The 16323-nt window shown below is 36.7% G+C and overlaps 1 protein-coding gene across 4 annotated transcripts in view; it reads left to right on the forward strand.

The window, feature by feature from the left end:
- ccdc9b (coiled-coil domain containing 9B) overlaps positions 1–15755 on the forward strand; it is a 37066-nt gene extending 21311 nt beyond the window's left edge. For all 4 annotated transcript variants that reach the window (XM_079852549.1, XM_079852551.1, XM_079852550.1 and 1 more), the window contains 9 exons: positions 754–810; positions 2139–2305; positions 8408–8445; positions 8608–8655; positions 9637–9730; positions 11373–11406; positions 11924–12470; positions 14415–14497; positions 14802–15755. In XM_079852549.1, coding sequence (XP_079708675.1) covers positions 754–810; positions 2139–2305; positions 8408–8445; positions 8608–8655; positions 9637–9730; positions 11373–11406; positions 11924–12470; positions 14415–14497; positions 14802–14828 — 1095 coding nt within the window. In that variant the 3' untranslated portion in view covers positions 14829–15755. The remainder of the gene's footprint in view (positions 1–753; positions 811–2138; positions 2306–8407; positions 8446–8607; positions 8656–9636; positions 9731–11372; positions 11407–11923; positions 12471–14414; positions 14498–14801) is intronic.
- Positions 15756–16323: the final 568 nt, after the last annotated feature.

Here is a 16323-nt window from a genome sequence, read left to right on the forward strand (position 1 = left end):
TATATCATAGAGTTGTTTGTGGTGGGGTAAATTAAAACGCAATATGCGTTGACGTCACAGTCGTGTTGCATTGTGGTATATGGAGCTGCCTGAAGTGTACATGGTGAACGTGATTTCACCAAGTACCTTATGTTCCTGGATCTTTGTTGATCCTGGAACAACTTTCCAATCAACCAATCAGATTTGAGGGACAAGTTTACAGTTTATGTCAAGTTTAGGCTTAGAACCAGGGTGAGGTGCTTCAACATCAGTGTTATTCACCAATCATTTCCCTCTGATTTTAGGGAAATGTTATGGGTAAGGTTAGGTTTAGGGGTAGGGATAGGGTAAGGACTAAATTTTGGGGCAGGAATGTTATTCTAGGATCAACAAAATATGTTGATCCAGGAGCATGTCTTACTTGGCAAAATCACGGTGACCTTTTGCTCCCTAGGTCAAAATCGAGGGTCTGTCCATATAAACGAAGTGGAAGGCACTTAAAAAATGGCGGCAGGGATTCCCCCGAGGGAAATTGCTTAGGGATGTTCTCAAGTGCGTGTCTAAAAGTGGACTGGAACACAGCCATGGTCAGATTCAGGCGTCACATCTTACCCCACTCCCCTTCTAAATGTTCCTGTGGAGTGTGTGTATATGCACCAGTAACAGTAAACTTCAGCTGTGGAATCAGCGTTTTTGAAATCTTGATCTGTAACAAACCTTTACACTGAGGTTTCAGTAACGTTGTCTCTCTCTCTCATCTGTGTGTTTATTTAGGAGGACGCAGGACAAGGAGATCAATGGAGTCGATGTGAAGGATCTCACGGTGTCCCGGTGAGAGTGTTTCCATCGCACACACACGCATATTAAATTAAACGTACAGAGCTCAAAACAAAATGTTCAAATGCCACTAATCATGTCGTTAGGACAGCTAAATAAATTATTCATCAGCTTTTAAAAGGGAGGGAATAGACCTTATTCACAGCAGCGCCATCTTTGGCGTCATTTTTAATGGGAATGAAAGCGAGGCTGTGAGGGACAGACATGCATCTCTTCAATGGGCTTTACTGTTATTTAATGTGTTTTTGGATTGTTCTGCTCATGAAACACTGGAAAAATACCTTTCCAAGAAATTTCAGTTGACAAAAAAACTCCCGACAATATAAGCTGTGGAAAATTGTAAGTAATCTAGGAGCTTTATACAGCTTTTTACAGCGGATGCCATTGGAAACACGGCAAGTCTGTCCCTCACAGCCTCACTTTCATACCCGTCATGGCGCTGCTCTGAATAAGGTCTATGAAGATATCGTTCCATCTTCCTTCCCATTTCTTTGTGTTGGTCAATCAAACTTAATAGTAATTAGTCACAAATTCATTTGTCAAATTAGACCGTTTACACGTGCATTTGACAGACAAACTGCAGATTTCTGCATTCAGGAAAAAAATCACGTAATAGCTTATTATTAAGTATTTTCATCTATTTGAGTTTCTCAAATAATCATATTATAATGAATAATCATTGTGAAAACAATTACATTTAATAAAAAGTATGACCATGGTTAAAATATGTCTGGCTGTGGAGTAAGCAATATTAAAGAGGACCTATTATGCCCTTTTTCAGAGTTTTGATGTTGATTTTGGGCTCTACTAGAACAGGTTTTCAGGATTGAATGTTAAAAAAACACATTATTTTCCTCATATTCTCCATTGTTGCGGCTCCTCTCTTCCCAGTCTGTCAGTAACGCTCTGTTTAGTTCCTGTCTCTATGAAGCCCCTCCTTCTGAAAAGCACACTGTGCTCTGATTGGTCGGCTGGAGCAGTGACTTGTGATTGGTCGAGCGCTTCGAGTGTGTTTGGGAAATGTCCCGCCCCTTTCCATAACCGCCAGTTTCAACACACTACTAACTAACTCAACCAGGCCCCGCCCCTTTATTCTGTGTATGAGTTATTTAAATGAGGAATATTGTGACGTGTTCGTTCCCGGAAGAAACTCGAGACTACAATGGAGGCGTTTCAGGGAGTTCAGACACTGATATAGAGAAGAACATTACACACTAAAGAAAGAGGAACAAGAAAAAAATCCCCTTTAAATTTAAAATGTAAGAGATAGAAACAAATTGGATATTTTTCGTTCTGTATTTGACACTCAAATGATCTCCTAGATCTCTGAGGCCATCGCTGACCTGAGCATCACATCTAAGGAAGAACATCTTGAGTACCTGCGATGGAAGAAGGAGCGCGAGGAGATCGACCGAGAGCGTGTGGCCCGGCACAAAAACGCCAAAGGCCAGTGGAGGAGAGCCTGGGACATGGATAAAGCCGATCTGATGTAAGCCAGACAGACGCAAGCGCCTCAATTCTGTTCTGACGTGAGAGAAACTAACCTGTGTTGCTTTAGTTTGCACCTTGATTCAGTTTGAATTCTTCTTTGTTCGTTTTTTTTTGGCTTGTTTTGCATGTTTAACTGCCTCTTACATAAATCCAGCTGTTGAATCGTCTCTGTGTCTGCTGTCTTACTGACACCTTCAGATCCATGAGTTCAGATGCTTCACTCATATCTTTGATTTGTCCTAACTTTAATGCTTCATAGAATCATCAGAAAACCTTTTGAAATGCCTTTCCTTTTTAGCTGATGTCACCTAGGCCATGTGTCAGTCCATCCAGTTTTTCGCGATTCCGCGATCGCCGAATGCAATGCAAAATCAACAAAATGTCGCATTTTTTTGCGATCCTGCATAATTCCTAATTTAACCGCAAAAATAATCACAAAAATGAAAAAGACCTCACAAAACATTAAATTATAATCACCCAATTGAAATATCTCTATAAAGATTTTTTTGTTTTTTTTTTATATCCGGCTATGTAGCTGAATCAGCCGATATCCGAACAGTTTTCATTGGGCATAGGCTGCTACGGCAAACTTATTAACGTGTTAAACATGATTGAATGACATCACAAAAAGTATGATATGCTGATGGTACTAAAAAGAATTATTAAAAGCGCAGTATACCGCGAAAGAGAACTAATTTCAGCCAGTCGAGTGACAGTCTGTCTCTGACTGAGTGACTGACTGCGCACTGTGTGTGTGTGTGTGTCTGACTGACTGCGTGTCACCGCCTGTCAGCGTTAGAGTATTGAATTCTGTTTATAGCGCTTGAACAAATACACATAGCTACAATTACTTCAAAATATTAATCTTGGCTAGTATTTACGTAAAACAATCAATAATAACTGATTGGGATGTTTGTCATTACTGTAGTAGGTCTTAAAGTGACAGTAACCTAATTGACCTGCTGTTGTCAGTGTTGTTAGTGTTAATCAAGCAACAACAATACAGCACAATTTAATATAAAAAAAAGTAAATTATCCACTGATTATGAATTTGATTTACACACAGTTCTACAGTATAAATTACTACACCTGCTGTTAATATTTACATAGGTCAGGTAGAAAAATTGCCCATAGGTTGTTTTAAAAGTTAATTTGATGAGAATTTGATTAGACCAAAATAAACAAGCTTTATGCATTTTGTTTGTGATTTGTGTCATGTATGACTATTGTGCATCTGACATAATACTATTATGGTAAATGTGATGTCTTAATTATAAAATTTAAAAATCGCAAATTTTTTCACCAATTTTTTGGTCATTTTGATCGCAAAAATCACACAAAAAAATTGTGAAATCCTGGAGGGACTGATGTGTGCTGTTGGATAATGTTAGGGCGTTTTCCGCACCAAGGTCCGAACCAAAGTTCATGTTTTGATGCATTTTATACATTCGGTAAGTTTTGGTTTGGTTTCACATTGCAATTATGCGAGCGCACTAAAGAACTTTACATGACACACTTGCGTCCTGTCATCATCATCTTTGTGGGCTGCATCTTGACATTGATTGGTTTGTAAACGGACGTGTGTCTGACGTCAGCGTGTTGTCAATTCGGCGGGTAACTTTGACAAGAATGAATGAACAGACGCATATCATTGCCACTATACTGTAATTATTATGGCATTACTCCCTGCAGCACCGACTATACTCGAGGCTAGTTCAAATCCGCCAAATGAACGTCCTCGTTGTGCGAACATTTTATAGTCGCCGGCAGGAAAGGAGGAGAAGAGCAAGCAATCCTGCGGGAACCACTGGAACTTCCTGTAAATGGTCTGAAAGTCCGAACCATGCAGAAAATGCGTTCACACTAGAAACGAACCAAACCTTTGTTCAGTTTGATCCGGACTGAGACTACCTCTTTTCGTCTGACCAAATTCCGTCTGTTTGGTCCGGATCGTGGTCCGGGGGAGGATTCACACCTGTAATTTTGATTCGGATCAAAGTGAAAAGTCCGAAAATCTGGACCAAACAAGGTAGGTGTGAAAGGGCCCTTAATGTTAACCAATAGTAGGGATTCACCGATATGAAACTTTTGGCCGATACTGATAACCGATTATTTTTTTTATTTGAAAGGCGATAACTGACATATTAATGTTGTCATTATAATTTAATGTAGCTTAAATGACAGACTTGTGTTGCACATTGCACATGTTGAATTGTATTTTCCTGTTTGAAGTGATCATATTTCAAACAATTCAAAACCATCATGTTGAACAGTGTGCATCTGAAGTGTCTCAGCTGAAGGAAATAATACATTATTTATCGGCTTTAATATATCGGCCAAATTTTCTAATCGGGCCGATAACGATAACATTAAAAATGAACATATATCGGCCGATAAGGTAGCTGATATATTATGCATTCCTAACCAATATTCAAATATCTATTTAGTCATCCACGTGTTTTTTTGCAAATTTTTAGATCTTGCACAACAACAAAAATTGCGCACAAAATCTTAAAGCAACACTAAGGAACATTTTTTTTACCTTAAAATAATGTATCCAAAATCGTATCAGTGGTTCATCAAGTCGTAACAGGGTGAAAGGCACTTCTGGATTTGCTTTGCAGCCCTATATCTGCTATAACCACACTATGCAAGTTTGCCAAATCGGGTCGCGTTTCTGTAGTTCGAATGAGACATAAAAAAACCTACAAATTTTACTTGCTTTACGTCAAGCGTTACAATAGTCATTATTTAGTTTTTCTTCGTTTCTGATGTCGCAATACATCATACTTCAAATCATGAAATCATGCATCATACTCTACCTTTGGACATCGTTCATTCCAAAGCCGGTGCTGGATAACAGCGAGCGTGCGTGCGACAGTAGGCTGCGGGTGGCGAAATTATTTACGACAGCGGTAATGGACAATTCCGCTTCCAACCTGTAGGGTGACCGAAGAGGAAAAGTTCCTTAGTGTTGCTTTAAAATGCACACAATTTTTTTTGAGGCAGATACTTTTTTATTCCATTAGAAGACCATATAAACTATGATGCAAACACATTTGCCGAATAAATTTTGCAACAAAAACTCAATGTAATTGAATAACTGTTAATGTTTTAGGTCACTGTTGTACCTACAAGAATTAGCCAATAGATTCTGCAGCCTTTCTAAAATCTTGCCTATAGTTATATAGTAATTTGCATGTTACTGTCTACATTTAAAGCAATAATATCAAATAATGATAGTTGTGAAAAAGACGCGTCACCATTGGGAAATGTGCACAATCCACTTCAAACTCACATTCAGATCTAACTTAAAAATCTTGTCTCGCTCTGAGAAATGTCACATTATGGAAGGAAAATGGGTTTAATGAATGATCTTTGACCTTTTCGCTGCCCACATCAGTGAGCTGGACTCTTGTTTAATGTCATAGAGGTTATAAAAGGTCCTTGTTTTCGCTCAGATGACTATAAAGTTTCTTAGATGCCAAACTGCTCAAGACGTCTTGCCAGATCTTCTGTGTAAGTCTGATCTGCTTCATTTGTTTGATTAAACATGAGCTGATGTAGAAGAACTAGAACTTGAGTGGGAACAAATAACGTTAACTCAATTTCATATATCTTTGTCTGTTAAAACTGAAAAAGTTGTTTTCAGGGAAAGTTTATGAATCACGTCTCTTGGGCTTTTTAAGGTCAATTGTCTTGATTCAGTGAGGTCATGAGACATGGATGACTTTAATTCAAGTAATTGAATCAAACAGCACTAGACGATGAACTAAATGTGATGTGGATTATTAGAAGTAAAAAGGGCATGTAGTCTTTGTCTTCTGTTTGTAGCAGAAATTCAGTATATTTATTCCACAGCATGCAGATTTACACCAGATTGAGCTTTTTTGTAAATGTTTTTATAGCGCATAAGCATTCATAAAAATTATCACCATAACATTACTACATGGTTATGGTCAACATGAAAGCAAATTGGACTCTTTACATAAATAAATGTTCATCTTCATAATTTTTCATCACTAACCTTCATAACTAAGGGTTTTCTTAGCACAAAGGCTTTGTGAAGTGTGTGTGTGTGTGTGTGTGTGTGTGTGTGTGTGTGTGTGTGTGTGTGTGTGTGTGTGTGTGTGAGAAGGTTTGGCTATACTTGTTATACTTATACTGAAGGTTATACTTGTGAGGGCCAAATGTCCTCACTTATGTAGTTAAATATTATTATGACAACTGACTAGTGAGGATAATTTATTGGTCCTCACTAGTTAAAGTCTTTTAAATCGGCCAAAACATGCTTTTTATTTAAAGTGGACCTATTATGCCAATTTTTTTCAAGATGTAATATAAGTCTCAGTTGTCCCCAGAATGTGTCTGTGAAGTTTCAGCTCAAAATACCCCACAGTTAGTATAGCTTGTTGTAAATGCATTTTTGAGTGGAAGGAAAAACATGCTGTTTTCGTGCATGTATCTTTAAATGCAAATGAGCTGCTGCTCCCCGCCCCTCTTTCCAGAAGAGGGCGGAGCCTTTACAGCTCATGCCTCTGATACTCTGACAAAAACTAAATCATCTGTTTGGTTTTGATCATCATTTCTACCGTGTTCACACTCACATGACATTTCACTTCTTCATCATCATGAAAGTTTATTAACAGCATACCATAAAGCCATATCAATCTAAACTTCTGATATATGGTTTTCTGAGCGCACAAAGCTGGCTGTCAGATGGAGCGTCCCGTGAGTATTAACATAAGTTCTCTTTCACGTCTTATTGAGCTTAAACTGTGTGTTTTTGACATAACCTTGTGTTTATTTGCAAAGTTCACAAATGTCTGTGAACATAAACAGCAGGGAAAGAAATCGCATACGTCTATTAGATCTGTGTATTTAAGTGAAAGCAGCGTAATATACAGTATTTACTGATATATATGCTGTTAATCACTCAGAAAATCACTCACTGCTCTTGACTGAATAACTTTAATAGCTTTAATAAGAATACATTTCTTACTTGAATTCTCTGGCGAGGAGATAAACATGGTGGACTGTGAACAGCTCGCTGAGAGGCGGAGTCTATGCTAATAGGGCGGAGTCTGTCAGCTGTTGTGGGCGGGGCCTAAGCATATGTGCCTGCATAGAAACTACAATCAGCTTGTTCTGAGACGCTGCTTATTTATGGGGATTAAATAAAGGAGTGGGTAGATTTTTGCCATTATTGGGTGGTTGTGTACACACACTGCCAACACATTTATGTTCAAACACTATGTTTTATGTTGTTATGTTCTGTGATGTGTAGGGGTATGGGTTATATCATTAACCTGATATAAAATCAATGGAAGTCTATGCAATGTCTTCACTAGTGAAACGAATGTGTGCGTGTGGCCAGTAATGTCACCAACAGTGAGTCCTCACAAACCTGAACATGCCGTACCACAAACAAGACTTCAGGCCAAATGTTAACAAGTGTCTGGAAGTCTTCAGTGTTTCATATGGGTTCCTCTGAAATAAATAATCTTCCCTATTGAGTGGACGGGGACAAGAGATTATTTTTAGGGTGCTTTGAATGCCTTGCCTTATTTGGGAGGGTTTACGAACACTAGAGACTGTTCAGGGCAGCGAAGCTGTTTTGTGGGAGGTAAAACACTTGATCAGTGAACGTCCAGTACAAGTGTTCATGTCAGAACAATTTTTCCAGGCAACTATCATCCCTGGATTCAAGTTCTGTTTGGGTAAATCTCATGAAGAAATATCCAGATCATATTTAACTCCAAAATCAAGAAAGAAATTGTCATTTTAAAAAGTTATGGAAAGAAAAAGAGGTCTCTAAAGTCTAAAGAAGAGCCTCCTGTCCAGACACTACTACGGTTTAAAAATAATTGGTCAACCAGCTCCATCTGGTAGCCAGAAATCTAAATAATCTGCACCAATAACCATCATAAACCAGTCAGTGCCAGCACTAAAATTCATGCTTCTGTAAGCTAACTAACACATGCACTTGTAGTGGCACATTGAGCTTGATTTGCATGGTATGTTGTTGGAATTGTCAGTGATTATTTTGTGTTGATGTTCAGTTGCCGCGTGTGTTTTTTCCAATATGTTTTATTTGTAGGTTCTCTGAAAAGGAACATGGAGGAACGTCAAACAGAGGTGAATGTTTTAATTTTCAGATGAAACCCATTTACAGCTGAGATCGAGATACTAATCAAGGAGCAAATGGTACATTTATTATTCTCTCTGTTGAAGATTGGGTCTTACCGTATGTAGTGTGTAATTACTGTATTTTCTGGGTTAATTATATTTGATTTATAGGAGGTCAAAACGGCAGAAGAGGAAATCTGAGATCGGAAGAATCCAGAGGTGCGTAAAGCCAAAAACTCTTGGCCTAGAAATTAATTGAATGATATATTAAACATTTGGAATACTTTGATGGATTGGAATCTGTAGATCGATGTTTGAAATGAAACGTGGAAAACAAATTATGGATAAATAACGTTCATGATTTCTAAAAGCAAAGTCATGTCTGTACAATAGGAAATACAATCATTATATTTCAAACTGTCTTTAATTTCTTTCCTTATACATTTTCTAGCATGGTTTATGTGTATAATATACCACTAATAATATTTTTATAATTCTCTTAATAGGCAGTTATGACAGATCACATTAAACACTGCAATAAAATTCAAGCTCAGTTTTCATTAGACGCTTTAAAAACACCGAAACAAATTTCTGAAAAAATTAAACATTTCGTAGGGCGTTATTATTGTTAAAATGTTAATAAATTATTAAATCGTTTAACTTTTGTGAATTCAGTTGATTACATGTCCTTTTTGATTATTAAAATTCAATGCAATCATTAAAATGGAATCCAGGAAAATTAAAATGGAAAGAAACAAGCTTTGTGAATTGATATTAGAAATGAAACATGGAAAAACAAAATATGAATGAGTAAAGTTTATAAATTCTAAAAGTCTTTTCTGTGATATAATCATAACTATAATTCATCCATTTGTTTATTCATAATTTGTTTTTCCATGTTTAATTTCTTTCTAAGTACATTTTCTAGCATGTGTCGTGTATATTACTAATGGGTTTTTTATGTTATATTAATTATATTATATTATTTTCTCTTTAATAGACAGTTCAATACACTGCAATAAAATTAAAGCTCGGTTTTCATTGGAAAAATAATATAAAAATGTATAGTGTTGTGGCACTGTGTGATTAACAAAATATTCAAAACTTTATTATACATTTTAAACTTTAAATGTTATAAACTGGTAGTCAAGTTGACGACGTCACATTCTGCATTATGTCGATTTGTTTTGGATTTTCTAGGTCGACACAAAGCGTCTGACAAGAAGGGGAAAAGTGTCCCAGTGGTGGGGAGTAAAGCGAAGGGTAAAGACCGTCTGACGGGTCGAGCGAGGAGGTAAACTGACCTCATTCTGAATTGTTAAAGTGCTGAACCGTTTACAGTAACATCCTGCCACATTTCACCTCAAATCCATTAACACAGACTCAAGGGATGATGGGAAATGCTTTTCAGAGGGATTTATGGTTATGAGCATTTCCACTCCCACTCAGCATTAACGTTCGACCACAAACTCATCCGATCACATGACCGGAAGATTTATAATGATACAATTCATCTTTTAAAATCTCATTAAGTTCAAAGCAGTTCCTTGTTATCATACAGTAAACGCACATTCACTTGCTCATTAAACACAGTAATTGAACAAAAAGCCCAAATAAATGTTTTGGTAATCAGAAGATATTGTGATGCTGTTATAGAAGATGGATAAATTGTGGTTAAACGTCAAAATAATGTCCTGTGAGACTTGAGAAATTAGAAAATGCTGGGTAGTCCGGTTGAGGAACGACCACTCCCTGAGAAGACAAAAGGACCTTTCTGGAAATTAACATTCAAACTCTCTCTTGTGAAACTAGCATCACCATTCGAGATGCAAGTCTCACCTAAGCATCATCCTAATCTACATCTCTTTCCCTTGACCCCCCATTCCCCCGTTCCTTCTCTCTCTTGCTGAAATTCACCCAAACATCTATATGGTTTAATGTGAACAATTATCATACAACACTATACATGTTTGGTATCATTTGAAATGTCTCAGTGCGATTGGTACAAAGGTCTCATTCCCACATAAAAGTAAGCCAAAAAAAGGTAATACGGTGTGGAGAGTTTAGAGATATCTTGTTAACAGCTGTGGATGTGCCCGCATGTAAATAGACCTCTGTCCCCAGTAAGTCTGGGACGGTGATTAATGCAAATTCCCACTGTGAACTCATGTTTACATTTGAAAAGAGGTTTCTGCCTTGGTCTGAGTATTTAGGGAGATGCTGAAGAGGGTTCAGCGCACAATACTCTAACTCAGATCAGCCCATAATGTTGAAGGACCTCAAAGACTTCAGCATTATGTATTTTTCTAAATGTCGGGTTTAGCCTACATCTTTTACTCTTTACCTCTGAGCATTTTGATGTTATTGTATTGATTATCTTTGAACTGATTATGAAATTGGCTTGATACATTTACCTGACATAATAAAATTGTAAACATTTGATCTTATTCTGACTTGCTCTGAAATTGTTTTCGCAAGTAGATAAAACGGATTCGTTTGTTATTGCAAAATCTGCGTCAGATTAGTGACGACTAATATTTGGCACTAATTCAAGTGTACTTGGTTTTGTAAAGACAAGAAGTGAATTTCCATTTAGGGCAGCAAATGCTCTTTGACCAACCTAAATCTGGGTGTGTCTTACCTCTGTTTTAATGTAATGTTACTTTAGATAAGTGTATGTGGGAAACCACGGCATGGCCAATCCAAAGCTATTATAAGAGAAGTAATATTGGTCTGCTTATATCTGTAGCAGTGGCCATACCTCTACTGAAGTAGTAAACGTTACTTTAAATTTGATATCACAATATCTTTGATTCCAAAACATTTGACTTTTTAAACAATTACCATGTTGAATGAGTAAATTTACTGTATGATAACAAGGAGTTGTTTTAAAATAATAAATAAGATTGTAAATCATTTCTTCATTTTGCCCTCAGGTGGGATGCTAAAGAGCAGGAGGAGCATTTGCAGGTGATTTTTATTATAGTTATTATTACTGCCACAGTAACAAACATTATGGGATGAAAATGTGCTAAATTTTTATGAAAATAATTTCACAATAAAATATATTTTAATACTCCTAAATATAAGATTCAAATTGTTTTTTATTTCAAATTTTTGGGGTAACTTCTGGATATTATTTGCATGTCTATGTGCCCGATAATCAATATCCAGAACCGATATTTATGATAATGGTCTGTCTTGTGTGCAAATCACAAAACACACATTTATCGGTGGATCCCATATTACAAAACCGATATTCAAGCATTTTTCCATAATTGAATATCGATTTTGTAATATGGGATCCACCGATAAATGGCGTCATCTTGTGTGTGTTTTGAGATTTGCTCATAAGACAGACCATTATCATAAATATCGGTTAAACCGATTATCGGTCTCTTTGTTTTCTTTAAATTTTGAGGTTAAAGAGATTTTAATATTTCATAGTCTTTTTTAATACATGTATTCATTGGATGATTTCTGCCAGGTTTATCCAGACAGCAGTTTGCAGGAGTTTTTAGAGGAGCTCGACGCTCTTTGTGCTCCTGAGAGCGTCAATCCAGAGACTGACATTGAAAACACAAAGTCATGTGAGTCTGAAGAGTCAATGAAAGCAATCAGTGCCATGACCTCCAATGGGACGGCGGACCAGAATGGACGCGTTTATACAGAAATTGCTCATTCGGAGCCACTCTCTCTGAGGGCCACTGAGAAAAAGGTCCGCTTTTCTGAGAACCATGAGAAGAACAAGTCAGAAACCGAGACCGAAACCACTCTGCAAGCGGCCTCACTGATCACGAACGTCCCTGTAGAAGACGACGAGCAAACATCGGCACAAGATGACAGCGAATGTATCCAGAAAGAGATAAAACCTCCATCTCCGGAGCAGGAAAAACTCACAGAACTGAATCCAACCACTGAAGGAAGTGCGACGGAACCATCGTGTCCTAAATCTGCAGATGTTTGTATATCAGCAGAACCGGACGAGAACAAACCCGTTGAACACGGCAAGAGCTGCTCTTCTAGAGGAAACGGTACGAAACACTGGCTGCGTTTCCATTACCCTTCAAATTGCGCAAATTGAAATTGCGAATTGAGAATACGTCCAATGGAAACATGTCAATTTCGCAAAAACTCCCATTTATCGCGAAAAAGTTTTTACGCTCACATGAGGAGGTTTTTCAGGCAATTCGAAAATTAAATATTTTGCAAAAGTGCACTGGAAACAGTTTTTGCTCATTTACAGTCACCTGATGTAGATGACGCGGTGTGTTTGGACAGAATATGAGACAGAGTTCTTTATTAAATTCATATAAGACAGAAGAATGACAGGAATACTGGATTCTAAACCTCAAATAAATGCCACAATCAAGACCTCGACGCAGATATGAGGGAGAAACACCCAGAAACTCCTCATATGTGCCGCTCTCAAGTATAATAAGGGTCATTCCTTACCATTAATGATTGGAAAACACACATACATCTCCTTCGATTAATAATAATGGCCAGTACAGTGGCTGGGATATAGTACATAAACCTACCAACGTCCGTTGCCATGGTTTTTGGAATGATTTTACTTATCGCGAGAGGAAAAAATGAAGTTTTAGTCGCATAACATCGGTCAATGGAAACGCCATCATTTCGCAAAAGGTTTTTGTCGACATTTAGAAAAAATCGCAAAAGTTTTGCGCAAATATGTAATGGAAACACGCCTACTGGCTGTGTGAAACTTGCTCCAACACTGGAATACACAACACCACTTTTGCTCAGATTTGCAGTCTAGATGAGTCAACAGTAGTTGCTGAGAGTCTGTGCCAGTTTTCAGATTTTGGGTTGACGATTATCACAGAAAATCTTGTAGTGTATGATGGGCACAGGCAGATTTAGCTTCAGACTATGATTCCATTCTTTCGGAGGATATCAAAACATGTTTTATATTTTGAGCCGATTTGAGCCTCCCCAGTAAACAATTACCGTCTTTCAACGTTGAAATATGGTTGAAAATAAGTCGGTCCGCCTTGGACTGGTTTACGACGTGATTTCAACTAAGTAGTTTCGGCCGGACTGTTTGACTACGTGTCTTCAACTGATCATCTAAGACAGGATAAGTCTGTTATACATGCTAAAATAACAGAGAAAAACAAACTACCAAACCATGTTCATTATTATTTCAAATAAATGTAAAGAGTTTTACATATTCCATCAGATCAAAAATACAGTAAAAACAGGGAAAATGTATTAAAATTTTAAATAACTGTTTTCAATGTGAATATATAGTAAAGTGTAATTTATTCCTGTGATCAAAGCTGAATTTTCAGCATCATTACTCCAGTCTTCAGTGTCACATGATCCTTCAGAAATCATTCTAATATGATGATTTGCTGCTCAAGAAACATTTCTCATTATTATTCATGTTAAACACCATTGTGCTGCTCAATATTTTTATGGAAACTGATTTTTTTAATCAGGATTCTTTGATTAATAGAAAGTTCAAAAGTACAGCATTTATTATAAATATAACTTTTTTGTAATATTTATTAATTTCATAAATGTCTTTATCAATTTAATGTGCCTTTGCTAAATTAAAGTATTTATTTCTTTTTCGCAGTATTACTGTTTTTACTGTATTTTTGATCCAAGAAATGCAGCCTCGTTGAGCAGAAGAGACTTTCAAAAACATTAATGTTTCCCTATACATATTAAACTTAAAATATATAGTTTCTATATAGATTATCAACTTTAATTGTTAATTTTTTTTTACGTTTTTAATTCGATTGTCACTTATAACGCTCTAACAAAGACTTTTTTTAATCCCTATGGAAAAAATGAACAGGAAACAATACTTCCGGAACCAACTCGGACACAAATGCACTGTTATAAACTCAAATGATTGTGATGCACAACAGGTTTGGGGAGGTTGTGCATCCTTGTGTTTTCACTGAGATCATGTGTGTGTGTTTTCCCTCTCTCTCTCGCAGAAGAACTGATGGACTCGAGTCTGTCTGTCCTGAATCTGGATCCGGGCGACGCTCTTCCCGACCACACCACCAGCGCTGATATGGTGAGTATGCTGCTGCATTAAAGCATCAATCCTCATTTGACTTGCAGATTTGAAGTGTCCCACCTCACAGGATTTAGCGGCCCACTGAAACTCCATTATCGAGCTGAAGTGCTTCAGAAATACCCTAGGAAGCAGCACTATATATGTAACCAGGCCACATATTCAACCTGCGAAGTAAAGAGCACACTTACATCAGTTTTAAAGTGTTTAAATGCAACACTACACTCTATTTCTGCCTCTTTTATAATAAACTAGGGCTGCGTGATTTGGGGGAGAAAATAAAATGTCTCTGTTTTTATTCCAGGCAAGAGAGAATGGGAAAGTTGTTTAGGTGGAAATGATGTGACTCACATCTGGAGCGAAACTTCATGCACTAAAACCAAAACAGAAGAACGAAAACATGACTGATTCAGTGAGTTACTCACATGACTCTTTAACCTTCTGTGTTTGGAATATTTAATTGGGAACGTCTGTCATTTATTGGATGCTGAGCGTTGAAAACACTGGTTGGCAGTGACGTTCTGATTAGTTTATCTTCTCGTAGATTGTTAATGCTTCAACGCACAGTTAACCTTTATCTGATCCACCAAACCCAATTTTTTTTGGTGGTTTGGTGGGACTTTAGTCTGAAAGCACTACAAACAACTTGAATGTGTAACTTCATGAAGTTTAGAAGAACAAACCCATTTATACAGCACACTAACAGACTAACCTAGTAGCAATCTTCATCAGAACTCGTATACGTCAATGAAATCAAACCTGACAGATGCTGATCTACTTCACAAGCACACGTGTCATGGGATTTTGTGTGGATAGTTCACAAGGATCGTTCAAGTATGTTTATTAGCACTTTATTTTGTATGAATGATCTGAAAGGTTATCAGAAATAAAACCTTTTGTTTGGTTTTATTGTCTAATTCAACATTAAGGACGTTTACTGTCCTTGCAGATTCAATTATTTTGTTTTACAAAAGACTGCAAGAATGTTTACTAGCTGAACATATTTGCTAGTTTAGCAGGTATTATTGTACTTTATGTGGCAATGAATTATCATCAAACTGATGTTCATCTTCACAACATTTCAGTGTTTAAACGTTACTGTTTGAAGAACACATGAAGGGTTTAATGTTTAAAGTGACTAAGATTTGATTTTTATATTTTGCTGACACTTTCATTAAGTATTTTGTGTTCATTTGGTTTTGAAATGAATGTTAAATAAAAAATAATAAGCATTAAAAACTTTATGATGCTTTCATTGACTTGAATTGTTTGTTTTTTCAACCATAACAATCATCAGTTATGAATGAATTTAGTTGTTAAATGCTAAAATTATACATGCAACACACCTTTTTATTTATGCATTCATACCAACAATAGCTTCCTTTAAAAGGTATATTAGATATTAAATTGAAAGACATTTATTACATTCAAATGACACAATATTAGGGTTTCACATTAAGAATGTGTTTGTGGTGTGTGTTTGTTAGAGAAGTTCTTAAGTGATATAAGGTTTATATTCATAGAAACATATTTTGCACTGCAGTCCATTAAAAATACACTGAATTCTCTTCAATTCCCTGTTGATAAAGCCTCTATTTTGGTCCATGTCCTGTTTTACCATAGAAGGATATAATGGAACTTTTACTTGCGCGCATGAACTAACACACGTGTGTGTGTGTGTGTGTGTGTGTGTGTGTGTGAGACCCTGGACCACAAAACCAGTCATTTTGGTCAATTTTTTTTAAATTGAGATTTATACATCATCTGAAAGCTGAATAAATAAGCTTTCCATTGATGCATGGTTTGTTAGGATATGACAATATTTG

The sequence above is a fragment of the Squalius cephalus genome (assembly GCF_949319135.1).
Source record: "Squalius cephalus genome assembly, chromosome: 20".
In the NCBI taxonomy this organism is placed as follows: domain Eukaryota; kingdom Metazoa; phylum Chordata; class Actinopteri; order Cypriniformes; family Leuciscidae; genus Squalius; species Squalius cephalus.